This window comes from Dendrobates tinctorius, unplaced genomic scaffold (assembly GCF_039654945.1).
Source record: "Dendrobates tinctorius isolate UK_male_01 unplaced genomic scaffold, ASM3965494v1 ptg000028l, whole genome shotgun sequence".
Taxonomy (NCBI): domain Eukaryota; kingdom Metazoa; phylum Chordata; class Amphibia; order Anura; family Dendrobatidae; genus Dendrobates; species Dendrobates tinctorius.
Window position 1 is genome coordinate 55,837,134 of NW_027361696.1, and position 22,816 is coordinate 55,859,949.

The 22,816-nt window shown below is 45.5% G+C and overlaps 1 protein-coding gene and 1 long non-coding RNA gene across 6 annotated transcripts in view; one reads left to right on the forward strand and one right to left on the reverse strand.

Annotated features, from left to right (window-relative positions):
- LOC141085413 (cell adhesion molecule CEACAM1-like) overlaps nucleotides 1–20,334 on the reverse strand; it is a 122,000-nt gene extending 101,666 nt beyond the window's left edge. For all 3 annotated transcript variants that reach the window (XM_073570768.1, XM_073570767.1, XM_073570766.1), the window contains exons 1-2: nucleotides 20,178–20,334; nucleotides 19,105–19,413 (exon numbers count right to left, since the gene is read on the reverse strand). In XM_073570768.1, coding sequence (XP_073426869.1) covers nucleotides 19,105–19,413; nucleotides 20,178–20,217 — 349 coding nt within the window. In that variant the 5' untranslated portion in view covers nucleotides 20,218–20,334. The remainder of the gene's footprint in view (nucleotides 1–19,104; nucleotides 19,414–20,177) is intronic.
- LOC141085416 (uncharacterized) overlaps nucleotides 1–22,816 on the forward strand; it is a 213,887-nt gene that overhangs the window by 131,733 nt on the left and 59,338 nt on the right. For 2 of the 3 annotated variants that reach the window (XR_012231292.1, XR_012231291.1), the window contains exon 1: nucleotides 20,474–20,606. The exons of the other annotated variant lie outside the window; for it this stretch is intronic. This is a non-coding gene — a long non-coding RNA (uncharacterized lncRNA). Of the gene's footprint in view, nucleotides 1–20,473; nucleotides 20,607–22,816 lie in introns of those variants that run through there. 3 annotated transcript variants of the gene reach the window in all.

The following is a 22,816-nucleotide window of genomic DNA, read 5'->3' on the forward strand; positions in this document are numbered from 1 at the left end:
TGGCCATCAACAGGACAGCACATCTTCTTCTGGGAGCCCTCCCTCGCATCGTCAGCGTTTGACGGTAAGTTTTTATTTCCAAAATCCATCATCTCTGTAATATATGTCTATTCATTGCCTTTTATTTCAAAACAGGAATCACAAGATGAAGAGGAGCTCCCAGAAGAAGAAGGAAGGGGTGGACAGACACCTGGAGTGGGCTCACAATTGGTAAGTTTTTTGCATCAAACGCAGAAACACAACATCACACTACACACAACACATAGAAAACAATGTTCTGCAGACCACACACAGCAAACAAATGCCTACATCCAAAGACATAACATTTTTTGTTTTCTTCTCTAGTCTTCCCAATCTGGTGCTCGGCCAAGAGGTCCTCGCAGTGCCTCCCAGGGTCGTTGGCGACAGCAACGCGGCGGTCACCAGCGTGTAAGTATAAATATTTTTGCTTTGTTTTTTTGCACTTTTTATTTCATTTCTTTTGTGGAGGCTAATTATGTTATTTTTGTCTTTTTCTTTAACAGCCTTCACAGCGTGCTCCCGACTCTGACGGTGAGGATGGAGGACTCGATGTGGACCACCTCATCGATCTCGTCAGAAAGGGAGCCGCTCTGGAATATGGCTGACCGCCGCCACGCTGACCTTATCGTTACCCGACGACTCTGGGAGGAAATCTGTTCACTCCTTGTGGGCCGCTGGGAGGACCTCGATGTTCGGGCCCAGATTAAAGAGCGTAAGTATATACAGTACCGGTTGCTTGATGTAAACCAGTGTTTCCCGAACTCCAGTCCTCGTGGTCCCCACGGATCATGTGTTCAGGATTTCTATTTACTATGGAAATCCTGAAAACATGACCCCTGGGGACCATGAGGACTGGAGTTTGTGAAACACTGATGTTGTATACTAACCACTCCTTTCTCGTTTCAGGGAACAGAATTGTGAATCGGTGGCGGTCTGTGAGGGATCGTTTCAAGAAGGAGTTCAATAAAGAGATGCGGGCCCCGAGTGGATCTGGAGGACGCAGGAGCAAGTACAAGTACGCACAAGCCCTGTCGTTCCTCCGGGAGACAATGCTCACCAGAAGGTAAATATTACACACCACATGTGACAAAAAAATGTTTAGATGTAACTTTTTTTTTCAGCCAGGGCCATACCATGTCACTATTTTAATTGTTTTTTTTTCTCTTTATTCCACAGCACGGTGAGCAGCACTCGGGAGCCTGCACGATTGGACCCTTCTGAGGCGATCCCTGAGGAGACCGGCACCGAGGGACACTTTGACCGCCCCGGTACATCTGCACCTTCCCAGCCTTCCCACACATTCGACCCATCTGTCCCATCCACCAGCACAGGAGCATCGTGGCCGCCTACATTACATGAAGCTGCTGGTGAGGAGATCGCTTTCCCTTTACCCCACCCTTCTGCCCCTGCCACCTCTAGTACACTTGCGGGTACTGGGCGACAGCGGCAGAGGGGTCAGGAAAAGAGTTATGCGCAAGAGTTCTTGCATCTGAATGCATCTTTCCAGAACTGTCTAAAAGTCTTGTCAGAGCAAATCTCCGCAGGCTTTCAGCAGATCAACTCCAGCATTCTGGAGGTGAAGACACTTCTGCAAACCATGCATTCAGAAGCAAGATCTTCGCCAAACCACACCTTTTTCAGGTCTGTTGTGGAGCGCATGGCAACACTATCTCCAACCCAGCAGATGCATGTAATGCATTCGTGCCACGGTGCTCTACAGCAGGTTACCTCCCAACCTCCACCTCCCACCACTGTAGTTCCTCCACCTGCACCCCCTCCAGCCACTTTCCATCCTCCCCCTCCTATTACATCTGCACCCCCTCCAGCCACTTTCCATCCTCCCCCTCCTATTACATCTGCACCCCCTCCAGCCACTTTCCATCCTCCCCCTCCTATTACATACCAGCAACCTCCCCAGTACCAGACATCTCCCCACTTCCAGCAACCTGCCCCGTACCAAACTCCTTCCCCGTACCAAATTCCTTCCCCATACAACTTTCCATCAACATCATCTGCTCCTACAGTCCCTGCCCAACCCTCCACTCCACCGCCCACCACCTCTTCTGCCTCCCACATGTCCACCCATTCTGTAGCTTTTTCCACACCTTCACCTCTAACTGTTCCTTCCCCACCACGATCCCAGTCCTCTCTCCACACACCCAGTGTCGAAGTGTCCCGCAGCCCCTCCAGCAGTATTTCCACCCCACACTACACAGATTTGTAATGTGTGTTTTTTAATAAAAATGCCCATTGGGTTTAAAACCTTTATTAAAAAAGTTTTTTGCACTTTAAAAACATTTTACAAAAAAAAAAAAAAATTTTAAATAAAAGTTAAATTATCGTTTCACAATGGTTGTCTGTCATTTCTTTCTGCGGCGAACTATGTTTAAAAAAAAAAAAGGTTAAATACAGGGTATTTCAAAGGTAAAAAGGTATTCAAAACCAGGTATATAACTGTGGGTAAATTTTAGCTTTTTGCCACAGTTGTGTTCCTGGTTGTGTTTGAAGCAAAGTATTTCACCTAAAAAGTTGTGTTTATTGTTGGTGATTTCCTAACAATGTACACAACTTTTGTTAAAAGGTGAAATACTTTGCATAAAACACAACCAGGTACACACCTGTGGCCTAAAGCTAAAAATAGTAAGACCATGACAAGATAGCCAACTTTGGTTGGCAAAGGTATATACTGTTGGTCCAGAACGTACACAAGTTTGGTTAGGGCACAAATCTTTCACACTCTGTCATCCTGCCAGTGTACTCTGCCTTGAGGTGACATAAAGTATAGTGCAAAATTGTCCCTCATTACTGAAACCGTCACAGAACTTCTAGTGGTAATGTCATGGTAATCTTGCAAGGTGGTTTCTTCAGAGGTGTCCTCAATGGAAATGGGTTCCTTGCAGATAACAAAATTGTGGAGTACCACGCACGCTTTGATCACCTCGTCCACAGTTTCTGTCTTGAGGTTGATCGCAGTCAATAGGACCCGCCATTTGGCTGTCAGAATACCAAAGGTACATTCAACCATTCTTCTTGCTCTTGTGAGGCGGTAATTAAAAATGCGTTTTGGTCTTGTCAATCCTCTGCTAGAGTACGGTTTCAAAAGGTGTTCTGAAAGCTGGAAGGCTTCATCCCCTACACAGACAAATGGCATAGGTGGACCAGATGTTTGCGGCAGCGGTCTAGGTGGTGGGAACTGGAAGGTGTTTCCATACAGTTTACGCCCCATGGCAAACAGTTTGAAAACTTGAGAGTCATTGGAGCGGCCATAGGCCCCAATATCAACCGCAATAAATTTGTATTCCGCGTCAGCGATGGCCATGAGGACAATTGAAAAATATTTCTTGTAATTGAAATATTCCGATCCCGATCCAGCTGGCTTTACAATGCGGATATATTTCCCGTCCACAGCGCCCAAGCAGTTTGGAAACTGACATATCTGTTGAAACTTGTCAGCAATTTCAATCCACCTCTCTGTTGTGGGCTCTGGTAAAAACTCTTCAGCTAAGGAGTCCCACAGTGCACGGCATGTGTACTTCACAATTCCAGATATGGTGGAAATCCCGAGTCTGTACTGGAAATGCAGTGATGAAAGGGATTCTCCAGTTGCAAGAAATCTGTGGGGAATTAAAAAACAATAAATTAGTTTTAAATCACAGCATTACATACCAGAACTGACCTATAACACTTGGAGATACAAACTACCACCAACAAGATTGCAGTGAAAGTGTGCTCTGATGCGAGCATATCCAATAAATGTGGCTTACCTTAAAGTCACCATCAGACGCTCTGCGGGTGAAACAGAGAAGCGGCAATAGGTGTCCGCTTTTCTTATGAGGTGTGCAATGCGCTCCACCAAGTAATCAAAATTCTCCATTTTCATCCTAACATATCCAAAAAATGTATCCGGGTTTCGTCGAAGGTCCATGCAGAGTGTAGAATAGACCCCACGCGTCATTCTCTTGGCTGTGATGGGGTGGATCCACAAACGTCGTCTACGATGCCTGATGCGCTGCTGTCTCGCTCTCTCCTTCTCCAGAACAATCACCCTCAAACGATTCGCCTCCGCTATAAAATCCGCCAAATTCTTCAAAATATTTCCAATGACAACATCCATCTTCGCCAGTAACTTGCTCTTCTCTCCAACCTGCACTTTCTCCTCTACAACCTGTCAAAGAAGGGCTGTAGGAACATGCTATATATAGTTTTCCAGTAGCCAATCCCGTTCGGAAGGCCACAAGGGTCAATTTTAAAAACCGGATCCGGCGTAATCCGTCGAAAAACGGATAGAAAAATGGATGTACCGGATGAGACGGATCCGGTTTTGTCTGTCAAGAAAAAGACGGATCCGGCAGAAAACCGGATCCGTCACATCCGGTTTTACGAAACATTTGCCGGATCCGGCGTTCCGGCACGACGCCGGATCGCGCCTGACGCCGAAAACCTGATGTGTGAAAGTAGCCTTAGCAAGATCTGCTGACAGGTTCACTTTAAAGCAGCAATTGGTGCCAGGCAGCTGCTGCAAAGCCACATAGGATCACAGCCTGCGTCTACCTTATTTAGGGGGCTGCTTTACATAACTCTCACCACTTATAAAAAGACAGAGTAATAATATCGTTATATAGTTACATATAGTGAAAAAAGGCAGGATTATAAATTGAAACTTTATTAATGGTTACAAAAAAGACAAATTTACATCAGTAGGGGTGGTGGTGTCTAAAGTGGAAAATCGGTAATACACTGAAGTGTTATATCTAAAGATGTGCCGAATTGGCCATATATTTAAAAAGGTTGTCTGACCCAAGACATTTATGGCATATTCACATGGTTTAGTGAATCCTGCATTGAGCAGGGGGTTGGTCCCTTCCAACTCAAACAGTCTATGATATCTATTAAATGTGTCAAAAATGTCTGATAGATGCAGGTCCCACCTCTGGGGTCTAAACTTTTCCTTGTAGTTTCCCAATTTGTTATTCTTTCTATATTTCGACCACCAGTAAGCAGAGAAATGGCGATGCACCGGCTCTCACCTTTCTTTACAGCAGGCTGCAGGGTCAGACTGGCCCACCGGGATATCGGTGAAATGCCCGGTGGGCCCCTGGGCCCCAGAGAGGGGGGAAGAAGAAAAAAAAAATTTAAGGATGCGGGCCCTTTAAAATTGAAGGAGGCAGAGGCCAGCGGACGTATGCACGATGTCCCGACCCACCGCTAGGACCAGGGCCGCCGGCACCACCACCCGACGAACCCAGGTAGGTGCTGGGGGACCTGGGCGAACGGGGAGTGGGACAGACAGCATGGAGTCCATGAGTCGGGAGAGCCCGCTGGCATCAGGGCCCCTCTGTATGTAATACTCACCTCTCCTCGTTTCGGCAGCTGCAGTGTCTTCAGTGCCCTGTGACTCTGCGACGTCTCAGGGCAGAGGGTGCGATGACATCACTGCATGCTCAGATTCTCTGTCCTGAGCGTTGCAGAGTTGGGAGAGACACTGAGTGCACAGGACCTGTGGTGGGAACGGGAGAGGCGAGTACTTGATTTTTTTTTCTTCATGTATGCAGCATTACATGGGCCCCATAATGAGCTGCATGGAGGAGCAGGGGGACCCATAGTATGCTGCATGTGGGGCCCATAGTATGCTGGATGGAGGAGCAGGGGGGGCTGGGGGCCCATAATGTGCTGCATAGAGGAGCAGGGGGGCCATAGTATGCTGCAGGGGGGGGCCATAGTATGCTGCAGGGGGCCATAGTATGCTGCAGGGGGCCATAGTATGCTGCAGGGGGGCCATAGTATGCTGCGGGGGGCCATAGTATGCTGCAGGGGGGCCCACAGTATGCTGCATGGAGGAGCAGGGGGGCCCATAATGTGCTGCATAGAGGAGCAGGGGGCCATAGTATGCTGCATGGAGGAGCAGGGGGGGCCAGGGGCCCATAATGTGCTGCATGGAGGAGCAGGGGGCCCATAATGTGCTGCATGGAGGAGCAGGGGGGCCCATAATGTGCTGCTTGGAGGAGCAGGGGAGGCCATAATGTGCTGCATGGAGGAGCACGGGCGGCCGGGGATCCATAATGTGCTACATGGAGGAGCAGGGAAAGCCATAGTGTGCTGCATGGAGGAGCAGGGGCCCATAATACTGTAAGAAGGAGCAGGTGCCCCATAATACTGTATGGAGGAGCATTATATGGGGCCCATAATACTCTAAGGCGGACTATGAGGTGCCCATAATACTGTATGGCAGACTATGTGGGTGCTCATAATACTGTATGGAAGACTATGTGGTTTCCCATAATACTGTATGGCGGACTATGTGGTGCCCATAATACTGTATGGCGGACTATGAGGTGCCCATAATACTGTATGGCGGACTATGTGGGTGCTCATAATACTGTATGGAAAACTATGTGGTTTCCCATAATACTGTATTGCGGACTATGAGGTGCCCATAATTCTGTATGGCGGACTATGTGGGTGCTCATAATACTGTATGGAAGACTATGTGGTTTCCCATAATACTGTATGGCGAACTATGTGGTGCCCATAATACTGTATGGCGAACTATGTGGTGCCCATAATACTGTATGGTGGACTATGAGGTGCCTATAATACTGTATGGCAGACTATGTGGTTTCCCATAATACTGTATGGTGGACTATGTGGTTGCCCATAATACTGTATGGCGGACTATGAGGTGCCCATAATACTGCATGGCGCACTATTTGGTTGCTTATAAAACTGTATGGAAGACGATATGCCCATATATTGTACTATATCTGTATTCTTTATCTGTGCATCAGAAATCGTAACGGAACTCTGCAAAGGAATACGTGGATTTCGTCCGCGCTGCCCAAATGATGAAATTCCAGAAGGTTAATAAGGTTTGACAGTGGTTTATTCTACGCGTTTCAAGGTTTTTTACAACCTCTTCAGGAAATACCACCGAACGTATTTCCTGAAGAAGAGGTTGCAAAAAACCTTGAAACGTGTAGAATAAACCACTGTCAAACCTTATTAGCCTTCTGGAATTTCATCATTTGGACAGCGCGGACGAAATCCACGTATTCCTTTGCAGAGTTCTGTTTCAGATAGTCGGTGACCGACTGGTGGATCTGCAGCAGCCCTTATCTTTACATGCTTTGAATACCTACTACCAGGTGAGCAGTTTTTTGTCAAACTGCTTACCGTATTTTCCGGCTTATAAGACGACCAGGCGTATAAGACGACCCCCCAACTTTTCCAGTTAAAATAGTAAATCTTCTTAAAAGTTGGGGGATCTTCTTATACAATTGTGTCATCTTATATGCCGGGTGCGGAGCAATCTTCATATGGTGGGGGAGTGGTCCCGATGAAGAAGGGAGGGTGAAAGTGGAGCCATCATCCCCCTTTTACCTCATTGGTGGCAGCGGTGCTGCGGGTATCTGTGCTGTGGGGATCGGCGGCTCCTCCATCTGCAGAGTGGCGGCTCTGTGCTGGGTGTCGGCAGTGGCTCCTGTTTGTCCAGCGTGAGGGCGTTGTGCTGGGGGGCGGCTGCGGCGGCTCTCTGTCCAGCGTCAGGGCTCCGGCATTTCCCCATAGCCCGGAGGCCCAGGCAACTCTTGCTGCGATGCGGTGGCCTCGGGGAAAATGGCCGCCGGAGCCTGCGCGAGCTCAGATTCAGATCTCGTCTCCCGAGATCTCGGGACGAGATCTGAATCTGAGCTCACGCGGGCTCCAGTGGCCATTTTCCCGGAGGCCACCCCATCGCAGCAATGGAGCTACCTGGGCCTCCGGGCTATGGGGAAATGCCGGAGGAGCCCCGACGCTGGACAGAGAGCCGCAGCAGCTGCCCCCCAGCACAGCGCCCCCACACTGGACAAACAGGAGCCGCCGACCCCCAGCACAGAGCCGCCACACTGCTGAAGGAGGAGCCGCCACACCGCTGCGACCAATGAGGTAAAAGGGGATGATAACACCACCTATACCCTCCCTTCTTCATCAGGACCACTCCCCCGCCATATGCACTCGGCGTATAAGACGACCCCCGACTTTTAAGCAGATTTTCAGGGGTTAAAAAGTCGTCTTATACTTTATTTGTGGGATAAGGTCCTATGTTGGGCTTGTGTCTCCCTCTTTCCTCACAACATCAGGAATCGTGGCATGTGTTAAAGGACCCCATTGATACGCTGTCGCCCGAGGCCCACGAAAACCTGCCGCTGACCCTGGTGACAACGCACATCAAGATGAATGCCGGCTGCAGCTGTGACAGGGCAGTCTGCTCTGTGACAGGCCATTCGCTAATGTCACATAGCAGTTTTGTTAAATGACTCCTGCAACCTTTGATAGGCCGGCAGCCTTTCAATGGTACTGGTATGTGACATCAGCACGCGGCCTGTCACAGAGCAGAGCGCCCTGTCACAGCTCCAGTCGGCAGTCATTTTAACAACCACGGTGAATATGAAGCCAAAAGAGGATGACGGGGAGCGCAAGAAGGTGAGAAGAATCCCCCCCTCTGTGATTGGGCTAGGTAGTGGCCATAAAGGCAGACATAGGGGCCCAGGGAGGGGACGTTATTAAAGTGGACATGGGCCCAGGATGAGGACATTATTACTGGATAGGGACCTTATTAAAGTGGACAATGGGGTCCAGGATTGGGACATTAAATAAAGGTGTGACATAATTACTGTATGGAGGTAAGGATGAGGAACATACATGATTGGTTTATGGTGGCAAGTGGGGACATAATTACTGTAGGGGCCAATCAGGGGACATTATTACTGCTGTACTTTACTTTTCAGGTTACTGTCATGGGGAGAACAAAAGGGGGTCCTGCTACTTTGCAGGGCGGCACTATGTCTTTTTTTCTTCATCTGACAGTGTAGAAGTCAGAGAAAATAGTGGGGAATGTGCTCTGGAAGCGATCAGCTATAGATAGCTGTTATTTTCTGCAGAGACGATTTCTTGCTGGAAGAAGTGATGGCAGTCTGCACTGGATGAAGATGAAAGACTTCAACTACAAACGTCACCGGTGAGTCAGTGTGTTACTCGTACTCTTACACTATATACTCTATACTGTGTACAGAGTTCCTGTGTATAATGTCACTGGTGGTAATAACAGTGTTGTTAGTATTGTGGTTTGTATTCATAATCAGAATTGTAGTATTCAGTCACTATGTGGTGGTAATTTGTGGTCTGGTCACGGTGTGGCAGCATTTCTCCTTGTATGTGGTATTATTTGGTCCCTATATGCAGGTAATATGTTATATTATTCGGTCACTGTGGTGGTAATATGTGGTCTGGTCATTGTGTGGCGATATTTGTTCCTTGTATGTGGTTTTATTCGGTCACTGTGATCTGTTCATGGTATGGTGGTATTTGTCCCTGTGATGTATTATTACTCGGTCACTATGTGATCTGGTAATGGTGTGGCAGTATTTGTTCCTTGTATGTAGTATTATTCGGTCACTATGTGATCTGTTCATGGTGTGGTGGTATTTCTTCCCTCTATATGGTAGTATTGGTCTTGTTATAGGGGACTGTGTTGTGTATGGCGATCATTTGTCCTCTCTGATATTAGGAGAAGATTCTTTATTTCCATTAGAGATTAAATACTGTGTATACAGTGGCAGAGATGCACTTACAGGGGGTTTCCTGTGGAATAAAGTATAATCACCTATCCACAGGATAAGTGATAACATATTTATTGGTGAGGGTTTAACTACTTGGACCCAATCGGCAGAATGTGGAGCTTTTATCCCCATTAGACTGGAGTGGCATGTCTGACTTGATCACTAATCCATTCATTCCCTCAGTGGCTGCACTTGTTTTTTTATAGAAGCCCCAAAGAGAATGAATGGAGCTTCGGTCAGATATCCCACCTGCCCCTCCATTTTAAAATGAGGATAAGTGTCCTATCAGGGATAAAACTTCCTCATTCTTCCGATCAGTGCAGTTTCTAATGGTCGGATCTAAGTGATCACCTATCCTGTGGAGCCCATGGATCGGTGATAACTTGTTTTACCCAAAGAACCCCATTAATGTAAGCTACTGTAATTATACATCCAGTTATGGGGGCGCACAGTAGATGTGCAGGAGCCGCCTGTGTTTTACAGCCGATGCTCCACTATAATGGGGATAACGACTGACAGATATTTGCATATAACTGTAGGGTGGGCACCTAGAGTCCATTCCCCTGGTGGGCCCCAGACACCCCAGTCCGACCCTGGCTGGCTGTATTCAGAACTGTTATAACAATGAATGGAGCATGCCAACTCTGACTAGTATAGAGGTCAGGGTCCAACTGTTCTGGGTACAAGTGCGGGTATCAACGATTCACCGTTGACCTCCTTCAGCGAAGATGAGTGAAATCAGCAGTTAAATTGGTTGTAAATCTGCAGATTTGCTGTGAAGTATATTGTACAACTTCCAGGAGAAAAATCCATCCTGAGTGCAAACTTTTTTTTCTAGACTGTATTTGACAAGTAAATGCTTGGAAATATTGCGGAAACTTGTTGAACGTGAAGGGTTATTAGTTTCAAGCAGCTAAACTTTATTATATGGCAATCATAAAGATAAAAACACTTACTCATTTCTCACTCTTGCTCCTTGTACAGTACATTCATCAGATAATTTAGAGTTTATGTAAATTAATTGTAACATTGAAAATTCATTTCCTTAACGACTAATCATGTACTTTTATTTATAGATTTATAAGAAATGTATGAAGTAGGCTCAGGAGCTGAGCCTGCTTCATACCAGGTAGATGCCAGTTGTGTTACATTGCCGACACCTGCCTGTAAAAACAGGAACCATAAGCTTGCTCCAATCACTGTAGTTTAATCACTTAAATTCTGCTATCAATCTCTGACAGTGGCATTTAAATGGCGTCATTGCCGGTGCTGTAAGGCTTCTAGGGAAAAACCAAAAGTGGACCCTCTGGGTCGTGACTCCAGCGCCCCCGAGGGTGAGCGAACCAGGTGAAGACCACCCCCTATACAGGAAGTGTTAGGGGCAGGCCCAAGGGGGATGGAACCACAACGGCCGGAGCCAAAGGGGTGACTTAGAGCAACACAGGGGAGATAGAGTGGAAGGCTGGGGTGCGGATGGAGAAGTGAGATACCAGGAACAGAGGAGTACGGGAGGCTGGATGGACCAGGAGGATCATGGGCAGGCAGGACTGGTTGCTGCAAGAGAACACAGAGGGTAAAATGAAATACAGAGACAGACAATGAACAGAAGGGTATGGTTAGAGCCCCAAGGCAGGAAGGCGGATGTACAGGGCAATTAGGTGTGGCAGAGACGTGGAAATGGCGGACAAGGCAGAGACACAGAGCTTGGAAGCTAGACAGAGACGCGGGGCTTGACAGATAGGGCAGAGAGTCGCTGGAAGACTGGAAAAGAACACATGGCTGACGACAGGGCAGAGACACGCTGGCAGGCTGGACAGGAACACAGGGCTGACAGGCAGGACCGAGACGCAACAGACAGGTGAGGCAGAGAGGGGCCTGAGAATAAAGGAGACGCTAAGCTAGCGCCACCGCAATTGATAAACAGGCATCTTACCAGCGCCGAGATTGAGCTGAAATACCTGGTGGGTGCTGCCATGATGGGGCGGGACCACCGGGACACGACCTCCCAGAAGACCCCGCGGCGAGAGGAGTGAGACTGCGCATGTGCAGGCCGCAGACGCACCACGACCCCGAGCAAACAGGCCGGGAGCGTCAGGGACTCAAGTCGGGGACGCACTGGAGGGCGAAGATGGACAGGTGAGGAGGCACGGCCATGACAGTACCCCCCTTTACTCCCCTCCTTTCTAAGGCTGGAGAGGAACCTCTTCATGATACGAGGAGCATTGATGTTTTCCCAGGGTTCCCATGATCTCTCCTCAAGACCAAATCCCTTCCAATCAATCAGGAAAAAGGTCCTCCCCTTGACTGTCTTCCTAGCCAGAATATCTTTTACATCAAAGACATTGTCATTGAGTGAAAGTGATTAAACACTGCAGGTTTTAGGAGCGGCACATGGAAAGCATTGGGGATCCGCAGCGATGCAGGCAACTTCAATTTGTAAGCCACGTCATTGATGCGACTTAGGATGTCAAAGGGACCAATGTAGCATGGGAATCTTAAGTCTGATATAACGTGAGGATAGCCAGACCTTATCGCCCGGAAGATATGGCGGGGCGTCCAGGCGGTTTTTGTCTGCGTACCTCTTCATTCTGCTACTAGCTTTGTCTAGAGCCTCTTTAGTCTTCTCCCAAATTTTGGAGAAGTCCAAGGACAAGGAGTCTGCCGCCGGTACACCCAAGGTGGGGGAAACGGGAAGAGGGATGCCGGGATGCTGCCCAAAACCACAAAAAAGGGAGACTTGGAAGAGGATTCACAGGGGTGGTTTTTGTAGGCGAACTCAGCCCATGGAAGAAGAGAAACCCAATCATTCTGGTGAATATTGGAGAAGTGCCGAAGGTAGGATGTTAGAGCTTGATTGACTCGTTCCACTTGACCATTGGACAACGGATGGCAGGCTGAGGAGAAGTCCAAGGTTACCTTCATTAGTCCGCTGAGGGCTCATCAGAAATGGGAGGTGAACTGGACTCCTCGGTCAGACACAATATGCTGTGGGAACCCGTGCAGTCGGAAAACATGGTGTAAGAAGATCTTCGCCAGTTCGAGGGCAGAAGGCAGTCCAGGCAATGGAATGAAGTGGGCCATCTTGGAAAACCGGTCCACGACCACCAAGATAACGGTAAAGCCTGAGGAAAGAGGTAAATCAGTGACGAAGTCCATAGCAATATGGCTCCAAGGAACTGAAGGCACAGACAGCGGATGCAGGAGTCCAGAAGGAAGCTGCCTGGGGATCTTGTTTCTAGCGCAGGATGAGCAGGAAGCAGGGAATTCCAAGACATCTTGGCGAAACGATGGCCACCAATAATGGCGGGAGACATGTCCGGCAATCTTGAAAGAATGTCCCCAACGCAAAACTCTCACCCTGTCACAAGCCGACACAAAGGTTTTGCCAGGTGGTGGGGTTGTTAAGCTTAGAGGGGCCAAGGTGATGATCCTAGCAGGGTCGATGATATGTGCTGGCCTCTCCTCTACGTCTACTGGCTGGAACGACCTTGATGGGGCATCAGCTTTGATGTTCTTATTGCCATTTCGGAAGTGGAGTTCGAAGTCGAAACGTCCAAAGAACAAAGACCACCAGGCCTGCCGTGGGTTGAGTCTTTGGGCTGACTGAATGTAGGAAATACAGCAAGGAAATGTCAAATTTTTGTCAAAAATGACACATATATCTCACCCCAAAACTTAATATATCTATACAGCAATAAGTGAGATTAAAAAATAACTTTTAATATGTAACTTAAAAGCTCCAAAACAATAATGTCACCAATAGTGATTAAAAGGATGCCATTAGAAGGGTAATCCCTGAAAAAAGATGGGAACCACCTAACCGCATCAATCAGGATATAAAATGTTGCTATTGTATCATATCAGGCAACAATTTATAACAGGATACAGCATTTAACAGTTAGCACACAATGCCATAACCAATTGCATAATTTATATTGTGTTTGGCTAAACCAAAAAAAGGTTTATAGCCACGAGATATAGAAAGGTGAGATATATAAAATAGGAACAATCTCACCAGTTTTTGCAGACGGCCAGGAGTCTCCAGGGATACTCTGTATGCACACAGGGAGATGGCGATAGGAAGACAATACCCTGTCAAATCCCTCAAAAACTAACCATCATCAGATCCCCAGACTCCTGCCCTTACAAGGGCAGTCCACAGCTCACCCTATATTGCACATGCCCTGCACTTTCCTTTAGAGGAGCGTCCCAACGCGTTTCATCCAAGTAAATGTCCGGGGGCTAACTTGTTGCAAAGTGCCATAGTGCTAAAGCTTAAAACATGGATCCTTCCACTAAAAATGCTGTCTGCTGTCTGCAGAGAGTGAAGGACAAAGGGCATATTTATATGGTAAACCATCAACACCTGTAGCCACAATCAACGTGTCACACATACTATCGCTCCCATATCTAATAGATCTAACGTCCATCATTAAGCGGTTCAGCATCTGTGGAACGCACGCCGAAAAACGGCGCTAACTCCGCCGACACCAGCGTCACAAGCATCAGGCAAATCAGAAGGAAGAAAGATGCCCCACTTCCGGTTGGGCCACCAAGATGGAGGGGTGCCCCACTTCCGGTGACGTTTATCCAGAGGCGGATCGCCTCGAATGAAGATGCCACACTTCCGGTTTTAGAGGCGAACCGTCACAGATGTGAATGCCCCACTTCCGGTCAGTGGACACACTGTAACAATGCTCCACTCCCGGTGACATTTAATCTGCGGCGCCGTCAAGTCAGCGAACAAAGCGCTTGACCGGCGCTAACTCCGCCCACACCAGCGTCACAAATATGAGGCAAATCAAAAGGGGGAAGGATGCCCCACTTCCGATTGAACCACCAAGATGGAGAAGTGCCCCACTTCCGGTGACGTTTATCTAGGGGTGGATCGCCTCAGATGATAACATTCCTAGAGGCGAACCGACACATGTAAATGCCACACTTATGGTCAGCGGGCATATTGTGTTCATGCCCCCCTTCTGGAGACATTTCATCCACGGCGTAACCTGATAATCCTGTCAGTAAACATAGCGCTTGACCGGCGCCGGTCAAGTGCTATGTTTACTGACAGGATTATCAGGTTACGCCGTGGATGAAATGTCTCCAGAAGGGGGGCATGAACACAATATGCCCGCTGACCTTAAGTGTGGCATTTACATGTGTCGGTTTGCCTCTAGGAATGTTATCATCTGAGGCGATCCACCCCTAGATAAACGTCACCGGAAGTGGGGCACTTCTCCATCTTGGTGGTTCAATCGGAAGTGGGGCATCCTTCCCCCCCTTTTGATTTGCCTCATATTTGTGACGCTGGTGTGGGCGGAGTTAGCGCCGGTCAAGCGCTTTGTTCGCTGACTTGACGGCGCCGCAGATTAAATGTCACTGGGAGTGGAGCATTGTTACAGTGTGTCCTCTGACCGGAAGTGGGGCATTCACATCTGTGACGGTTCGCCTCTAAAACCAGAAGTGTGGCATCTTCATTCGAGGCGATCCGCCTCTGGATAAACGTCACCGGAAGTGGGGCACCCCTCCATCTTGGTGGCCCAACCGGAAGTGGGGCATCTTTCTTCCTTCTGATTTGCCTGATGCTTGTGACGCTGGTGTGGGCGGAGTTAGCGCCGTTTTTCGGCGTGCGTTCCACAGATGCTGAACCGCTTAATGATGGACGTTAGATCTATTAGATATGGGAGCGATAGTATGTGTGACACGTTGATTGTGGCTACAGGTGTTGATGGTTTACCATATAAATATGCCCTTTGTCCTTCACTCTCTGCAGACAGCAGACAGCATTTTTAGTGGAAGGATCCATGTTTTGAGCTTTAGCACTATGGCACTTTGCAACAAGTTAGTCCCCTGAAGATTTACTTGGATGAAACGCGTTGGGACGCTCCTCTAAGGGAAAGTGCAGGGCATGTGCAATATAGGGTGAGCTGTGGACTGCCCTTGTAAGGGCAGGAGTCTGGGGATCAGATGATGGTTAGTTTTTGAGGGATTTGACTGGGTATTGTCTTCCTATCGCCATCTCCCTGTGTGCATACAGAGTATCCCTGGAGAATCCTGGCCGTCTGCAAAAACTGGTGAGATTGTTCCTATTTTATATATCTCACCTTTCTATATCTCGTGGCTATAAAACTTTTTTTGGTTTAGCCAAACACAATATACATTATGCAATTGGTTATGGCATTGTGTGCTAACTGTTAAATGCTGTATCCTGTTATAAATTGTTGCCTGATATGATACAATAGCAACATTTTATATCCTGATTGATGCGGTTGGGTGGTTCCCATCTTTTTTCAGGGATTACCCTTCTAATGGCATCCTTTTAATCACTATTGGTGACATTATTGTTTTGGACCTTTTAAGTTACATATTAAAAGTTATTTTTTAATCTCACTTATTGCTGTATAGACTGACTGAATGTAGGTCAAATTCTTGTGGTCCGTGAATATGATAAACGGATGAAAGTTCCCCCAAGAAAGTAACACCATTCCTCTAAAGACAGTTTTATTGCCAGGAGTTCTCTGTCCCCAATGGAATAATTGCATTCAGGGGAGGAGAAGGCTTTAGAGAAAACCCACAGGTGACCAACCGACCAGAGGCGGATCTTTGCAAAAGGACTGCTCCTGCTCCAACAGATGATATGTCGACCTCGAGGATAAATGGCCTATTGGCGTCCGGGCGGTGGAGCACAGGGGTCGTAGCAAATTCTTGCTTCAGAGTCTGGAAGGCGTTCTCAGCCGCAGATGCGCCGCGACCCTGAGCAAACAGGCCGGGAGCGGCGGGGACTCAAGTCTGGGATGCGCCGGAGGGTGGAGATGGACGGGTGAGGAAGCACGGCCGTGACAGGCGCCTTCATGCACTAGCTTCCATTGGCTTTCCGCAACGTGATTGAGGGAACCTATGGATTCCCATAGCTGGCCCTTGTAGCTAGCATCACAGGCTGACCTTCATAGGAAAAAAAGAAAAATACAGCATGGAATGGCTAAAATTTACTTTGAGTAGAGAAACAACCTGACTCAATGTCAGAACTACGATCTAAAATAGCGTGCCTCCTTGTGGTATACACCACTTGACTGGTTAAATTAGTATATATATATATATATATATATATATAGGGGCTGTATACCACATGGAGGCACACTATTTTTAAATCGTAGTTCTGACATTGAGTCAGATTTTGACAAAGACTCACGTCGAAACACGTTGATCTGTCCTCGTGGAGCTATATCTGCCTGTATGACTAGGTGGAATTGTTTTCCTTTTTAAAGTAACTACTCAGTAAAGTAATTTTTAGCCATTCCATTCCACGCTGGATTTTTTCTTTTTTCACTTCTCTGGTTGCTCTGCCTGGATCCATGCGGGGAGTTGGTTTGGACACAAGGAACTAACAGAGGTCTTGGTAAGCTGACTATTCCTTCTTTTTTTGTTGGAGCTTCATAGGAAAACTCTCAATTCCCTATACTGCAAAAGTGTGGCGGAATTGCAGGTTTTATTTTTGCTAGTTTGCCGCATTTGACATTTTTTCCTAATTTTTCAGTACATTACCGTATTTGGTAGAATGCATGGAGTCGTTGAAAAACACAACTCCTCCTGCTGAAAACAATCTCTCGTACAGCTGTGTGGACTGAAAAAAATAAGTTTTGGTTCTTGGAACAAAAGGAGGAAAAAAAACAAAACGGCAAAAATGAGAAATTCTCTGGTCGTTAGCGGGTTAAGATGTGTTTTGTTCAGTCTGTACAAAAATATATATACTGTATTTGAGATTATGAGATTCGTGAAAATTATTGATCTTGAAGTTCAAATTCCAAAAGTGATAAGGAAATCTTATAAGCAGAAATTTATCTTGAGAGGAAGAAATGCAAAAATACCTGATCATTCCTGCAAACTTTAATCAGATTCGTTTTCCTGATAATTGATGGGTCTTATAACTAAAGTTCAATTCATATTACGGCTGGCAATTTTGTTATATGACTTAATATATCTGCGGCGAACAGAAGTGGTCCATAATGTATGCAAAACAGGCAATACACTGGAACTCTGCTTGGACATGCTAAATTTTCTCATTTATGATTAACTATGTGCCTCAAACTACTTAATGAGTGTAATTTTTTTTAAATTTACTTGGTGAAAAATTTTGGTAAAAATTAAATTGAAGTTTGAAACCAATGAGCCCAAATTTTCATTTGTGGATTGTTAGAAATTATTTCTGTCTTGTATTCGTTGATGGTGTTTTTTTAAAAATGGAACACCTGGTTCATGAATTGTGTGCAAAATCAAAAATTATCTTTATTAATGTATTTTAAAAAACGTTTAGAAGAAAAAGTCAGATGTTCCACTAAAATGTTGCAAAATTCACAGACGTACATAAAATCACTCCAGTAAAGAATTGGAGGCTTTTCAAAAGGATAAATAGAAGGATATCATGGTTAGAAGAATAGAAGGAACAAGGCGAAGAGCAAGAACAGCAACCAGATTGATTCATAGTATCAAGATAACGGCAGAGAAGACCTTGGTGGACTTATCTAGGCTTAACAAGATCTATCTTCCTGCAGAGCGTTCATCTATCAAGTCACCATGACATCGAGCCGAAAGCTGGTAAATAAAAAAGAATAACTAAACTTTTGTACATTTTTTATACGTTTTAACCCCCTTTCAGCACTATTTATCTGTAAAGGTCCAGGTCTCAAGATCAAATACAGTTGCTTAACCAAAAGGCAAAAGTGGTCAAGTTATGCTCCAGTGCATACAGAGTGGTGGACTGACTTGCTATTAAAGGTCCCGTCACACCTTGCGACGCTATAACGATCCCGACAGCGATACGACACGACAGGGATCGTTGCCGCATCGCTATGTGGTCGCTATTAAGATGTCAGACAGTCCAATCTACCCAACAAAGGAGCAACGATCTAGCGTGTCATAGCGACCTTTGTAACGATGTCGGGAACGCTAATCCCCACCTTGTCTTGCTTCTGAGTCGCTAACGAGGTTGTTAGGCTAGGTGTCAAACGTGACGATACAAGCGACTCAACGGGACATGAGCGACCAAAGAAATGTCCAGACATTTCGGGCACGATCAGCGATACCCGGCAGGGGGGCTGGTCGCTGGTCACTGTCACACACAGCGATCTCGCTGGTAAGATCGCTATAACGTCACAGTTCTAGTGACTCAGCAGCGATCTCGCTAGCGATCTCGCTTAGTGTGACAGGGCCTTAAGACTATTTTGTTCTTGCTCAAGCATCTACTGAGAGCTTCTGCCCCTTGGTTTGAGTGATCGGTGGGGTTGTCAGGACCTAGACCTTACCTGAACATTAGTACTTAAAGCGTTATTAAAAGTTTAGTTAAGTTTTAAGGTCTTATTCTAGATATTGTTGGGTTCGTAGTCTATTGGCTTATCTACGTCAACATATCATGGATGGCAGGATCACGATCTATGTTGGCGATCAGATAGTTTTTCTGCTCTTCATTAGACATCAAATTATTTCAAGTACTTACTATATACATAGAGTTCGACCTGTTCTTTTATTAGCAGCCCTCCAGCTTGAAATGACGCGGAGTAAGATCTGTTGTCACTACTGATGAGCTGGTCCATTTGGAGAGTTCCATTTATAAAAAGTGTACATTTGCCTTCATTACATCTCCCAGCGTAAGTAGGACTACTGGACGGAAGAAGAGTTGCAATAACTGTCCCTGCAGCGTCTACGTTCCAGTCAATCCGATGGTCTGGACTGGCAGGTGAGTTAGGAAAAATGTAAGCTGTTCCCCCAATAAACGCATTAAATTGCGTTATGGTGACCACCGTGCCTATGGACAACAGAATAGATGATTATAAACAAGATTTCTAATCTGGACAACTTCTTTCTCTGATCAATGTTGGCATTAACACATTTTGGGTACAGCGATGCATAAATATGATTGGACATCTACAATATAGCAGTGTGTTCCCCAAATGTATTGGCTCAGCCTTTGGACCTCCTGTTTACGGCTTCCCTATCTGGGTAACTCGACCTTCTGATCAATGTTGACGTAAACACATTTCACCAACAACGATGCACACAAATGTGTTCCCCAGACATATTTGGCTTTCGGACCCCCTACATTTAGCTGCCTTTTCGTGGGCCATTGACTATCAATGGCACTAGGAACGTTATATCATTGCAAAATCTTGGTACTAGGGTCAAAGTCATATCGCTAGTCTTTTCGCTTGGCCATAACACCACTTGGAAGAGCCAAATGTGACTCTGTTGGGGACCTCCATTGCCAATGGTCAACTTGATTCCACCAAAGCAAGAGTGAATCTCTACTTCCATCTCTCTATAAAGGGGCAATGGGTCTCTACTGAGCGGAAAACCCTTTTATTCGTTTTTTGATTCTGAAATTGGAAAATGAAACGTCAACCACATCTGCGGAGATCAATGCATGGATGCCGCCTTCCACAACCAAAGTGTAGTTCTTGCCTTAAGCCAAATAGTAAAATGGTTCCAAATGTAACTCCATCATCCCCTAATTTTCTGTATAGTGATGCCACCCTGTACCATCTAGCCCCTAATAGTAACATTTCTTCTTACCAATGGTGCACAGAAAAACACTCCACAGCAGTAAACCCATCAGGTCTCAGTACTTTCCAGCATAAGTTACTGCATCCGCTCTCGTCCCAGCGGTGTAGAAGTCTCCTGACTCCCGCGGTACAGAGGGTGATAGATTGCTTACAAGAATGTGTTATGTGTCATTTTATGGGATAGCAATGAGGAAGGTGCTCATTTGCAGTATTGTAACTTGATAAGAAGTTGACTTAATGTTATTACTGTAGGAACGTACTTATTGATTTACTACCTGTCTTTTTCTGATATTCCATCTGAACGATACACTGAATACAGAATGATACACAGCTTGATTTTTTATTTGCTGTCAGTCCAATCTGAAACCTATATACAGGGCACAATATTCGTAGTACGCGGAAGTCAGAGGAAAGAACTGCGGTTGTACATATTTTTATGGTAAGCAGTATTACATTTTTACAAGTGATGGTTAAGCTTTTCATGAACGGGAAAATTTTCATTTTTCAATTTTCACATTTTCCTCCCTTTCTTCCCACAGCCATACTTTATTTTTATTCATCCTTTGGCATACAAGAGCTTATTTTTCTGTGGGATAATATGTAACTATGAACTTTGAATGACACCATTCATTTTATCATTATTTATTGAAAAAAATTTCCAAGTGGGGTGAAAGGGTGAAAAATTGCAATTCAATCATTGTTTTTTGGGTTCTTTGTGCGATTAAATCTTACCTGTCAATTTGATTCGTACAATTATAGAAATGCCAAACATACATAGTTTTTCTATCTTATTTTGTGGTGGTTTAAACAATGTAGAACTTTGTTAAAAAATGGATTGTGTCGCCATTTTCTGAGACCCATAACTTTTTTTTACTTTTCCTTCGATGGAGCTATTTGTGAGCTTGTTTTTTGCATGTTGAGTTGACATTATCATTAATACCATTTTGAGGTATATACACTTTTGATAGCTTTTTTTTTGGAGGGGGTTATTGTAACAACCAAAAAATGGAATTCCGGTGGTTTAATTTTTTTGTTTTCTTCAGCCTTAGCCATATGTGATAAATAATTTTTATTAATTGTGTCAATTACACACATAGCAATACCAACCATGTTATTTTTATTTTTTTTTTACATTTGGGGAAACTTTTATATTTTGGGGATTATTTTAATATATTTTTCAAATATGTTTTTTATTTAATCCCCTTAGGGGACTTTAGCCTCTAATTGTTTGATCGGTTATGTAATCAGAGCAGAGGGGAGGTTTTAGGGAGCCTTAAGTGCTAACTTTCACTTTCCTATTGAAGTCAGGAGTTTTAAAGGGTCAATAACTTACTTTTTCCCTATTTTCAACCTTATATACATTTCAGGAACCCTTTTAATACTATGAAACAATTTACTTATAAATCATAAATGAGTTGAGCGGCTACAGGTTGAGAATAAACTTAGCATTAAGGATTTTTAAAGTAGAGAGGTAAACCATTGGGTATAGGAAAGCAATCATCAGAATTTAGCTATAAAAACTCAATGTGCAATGTTCATTGTGTCAACTTTGCTCCCTAGAACTAACTGATCAACAAATCAGAAAAGGCAAAGAACGAGGAACTTTCTAAATACTCTGTAACCTTCCCATGTATAGCTAAGGGTTATGGATTGACATAAGATTAGAAAAGCCTGTATATGGTACTGCAGATTAGTCCCATTCACTTGAATCTGCAATAGCTGACACAGACTATGGACAAAAGGGAAGCTGGTTCTTCTGAGCCTTTTTGTCTTTGCCAATTGTGCTTCATAGCTAGTAGTTCTATTATGCCGATGCCTTTCGCCTGACTGCCACTTGGTAGCATAATAAAATATAATTTTTAAGTGATTAATTTCCCCTGGTGAAGCTAAGGTATTGTTGAAACTTATTGGTCACTTGAACTTGCAATTCCAGACAAAGCCTAAGGACAAGAGTGATTCGGGTTCTGATCTTTTTTGACAATTGTGCTTGATAATTAGTAGTTTTATTATTCAGATGCCTTACAGCATGGCTACCACTCGCTAGCTTATAAAATATAATTTTTAAGTGATAAGTTCCCCTGATGAAGCTAAGGTATTGGTGAAACTTGTAGAAAAAAGAAGAAATGGATCCAGCACCTCTGTTAAAATCCCAGGGTTTATTTCATGCTTTAAAACATTGTATTAGGGTAAAGTTCACACTTGACATGGCTTGTATATCATATCCGAGGAAACAGTTATGGCACCCAGGTGTCCAGTTGCCACAGTGGCATTGCCTCCCTCACGGTGTGATGTCATGCCTGGAAGCAAGGAGGAGTTCCCTGGTCAGGTAACATCAGCATTCAACACTTTTCCTGACTCCAGGCCAGAAGGGGGAGCTCAAAACCCGGTTTTAGGGGATCTTCCCTGTTCTGGCCTGGAGGCAGGGTTAGGCAGTCAGTGGTGGGGACAGGAAGAGTGAGGAGCTTGTCTCCCGACTTGAGTTGTAGTCTGAGTCAGAGAAGAGTTATAGAGGGAGAGAGAAGTCTAGGAAAAGCTTGGGAGTCGAGCTGTGACCAAGCTCACTCCAGAACCGAGCGCTAAAACCGAACGCAGGAGCCCATGGCTGCATTGATACAACAGTCCCAGCAGTTAAATCTGGAGGGCAGGGAA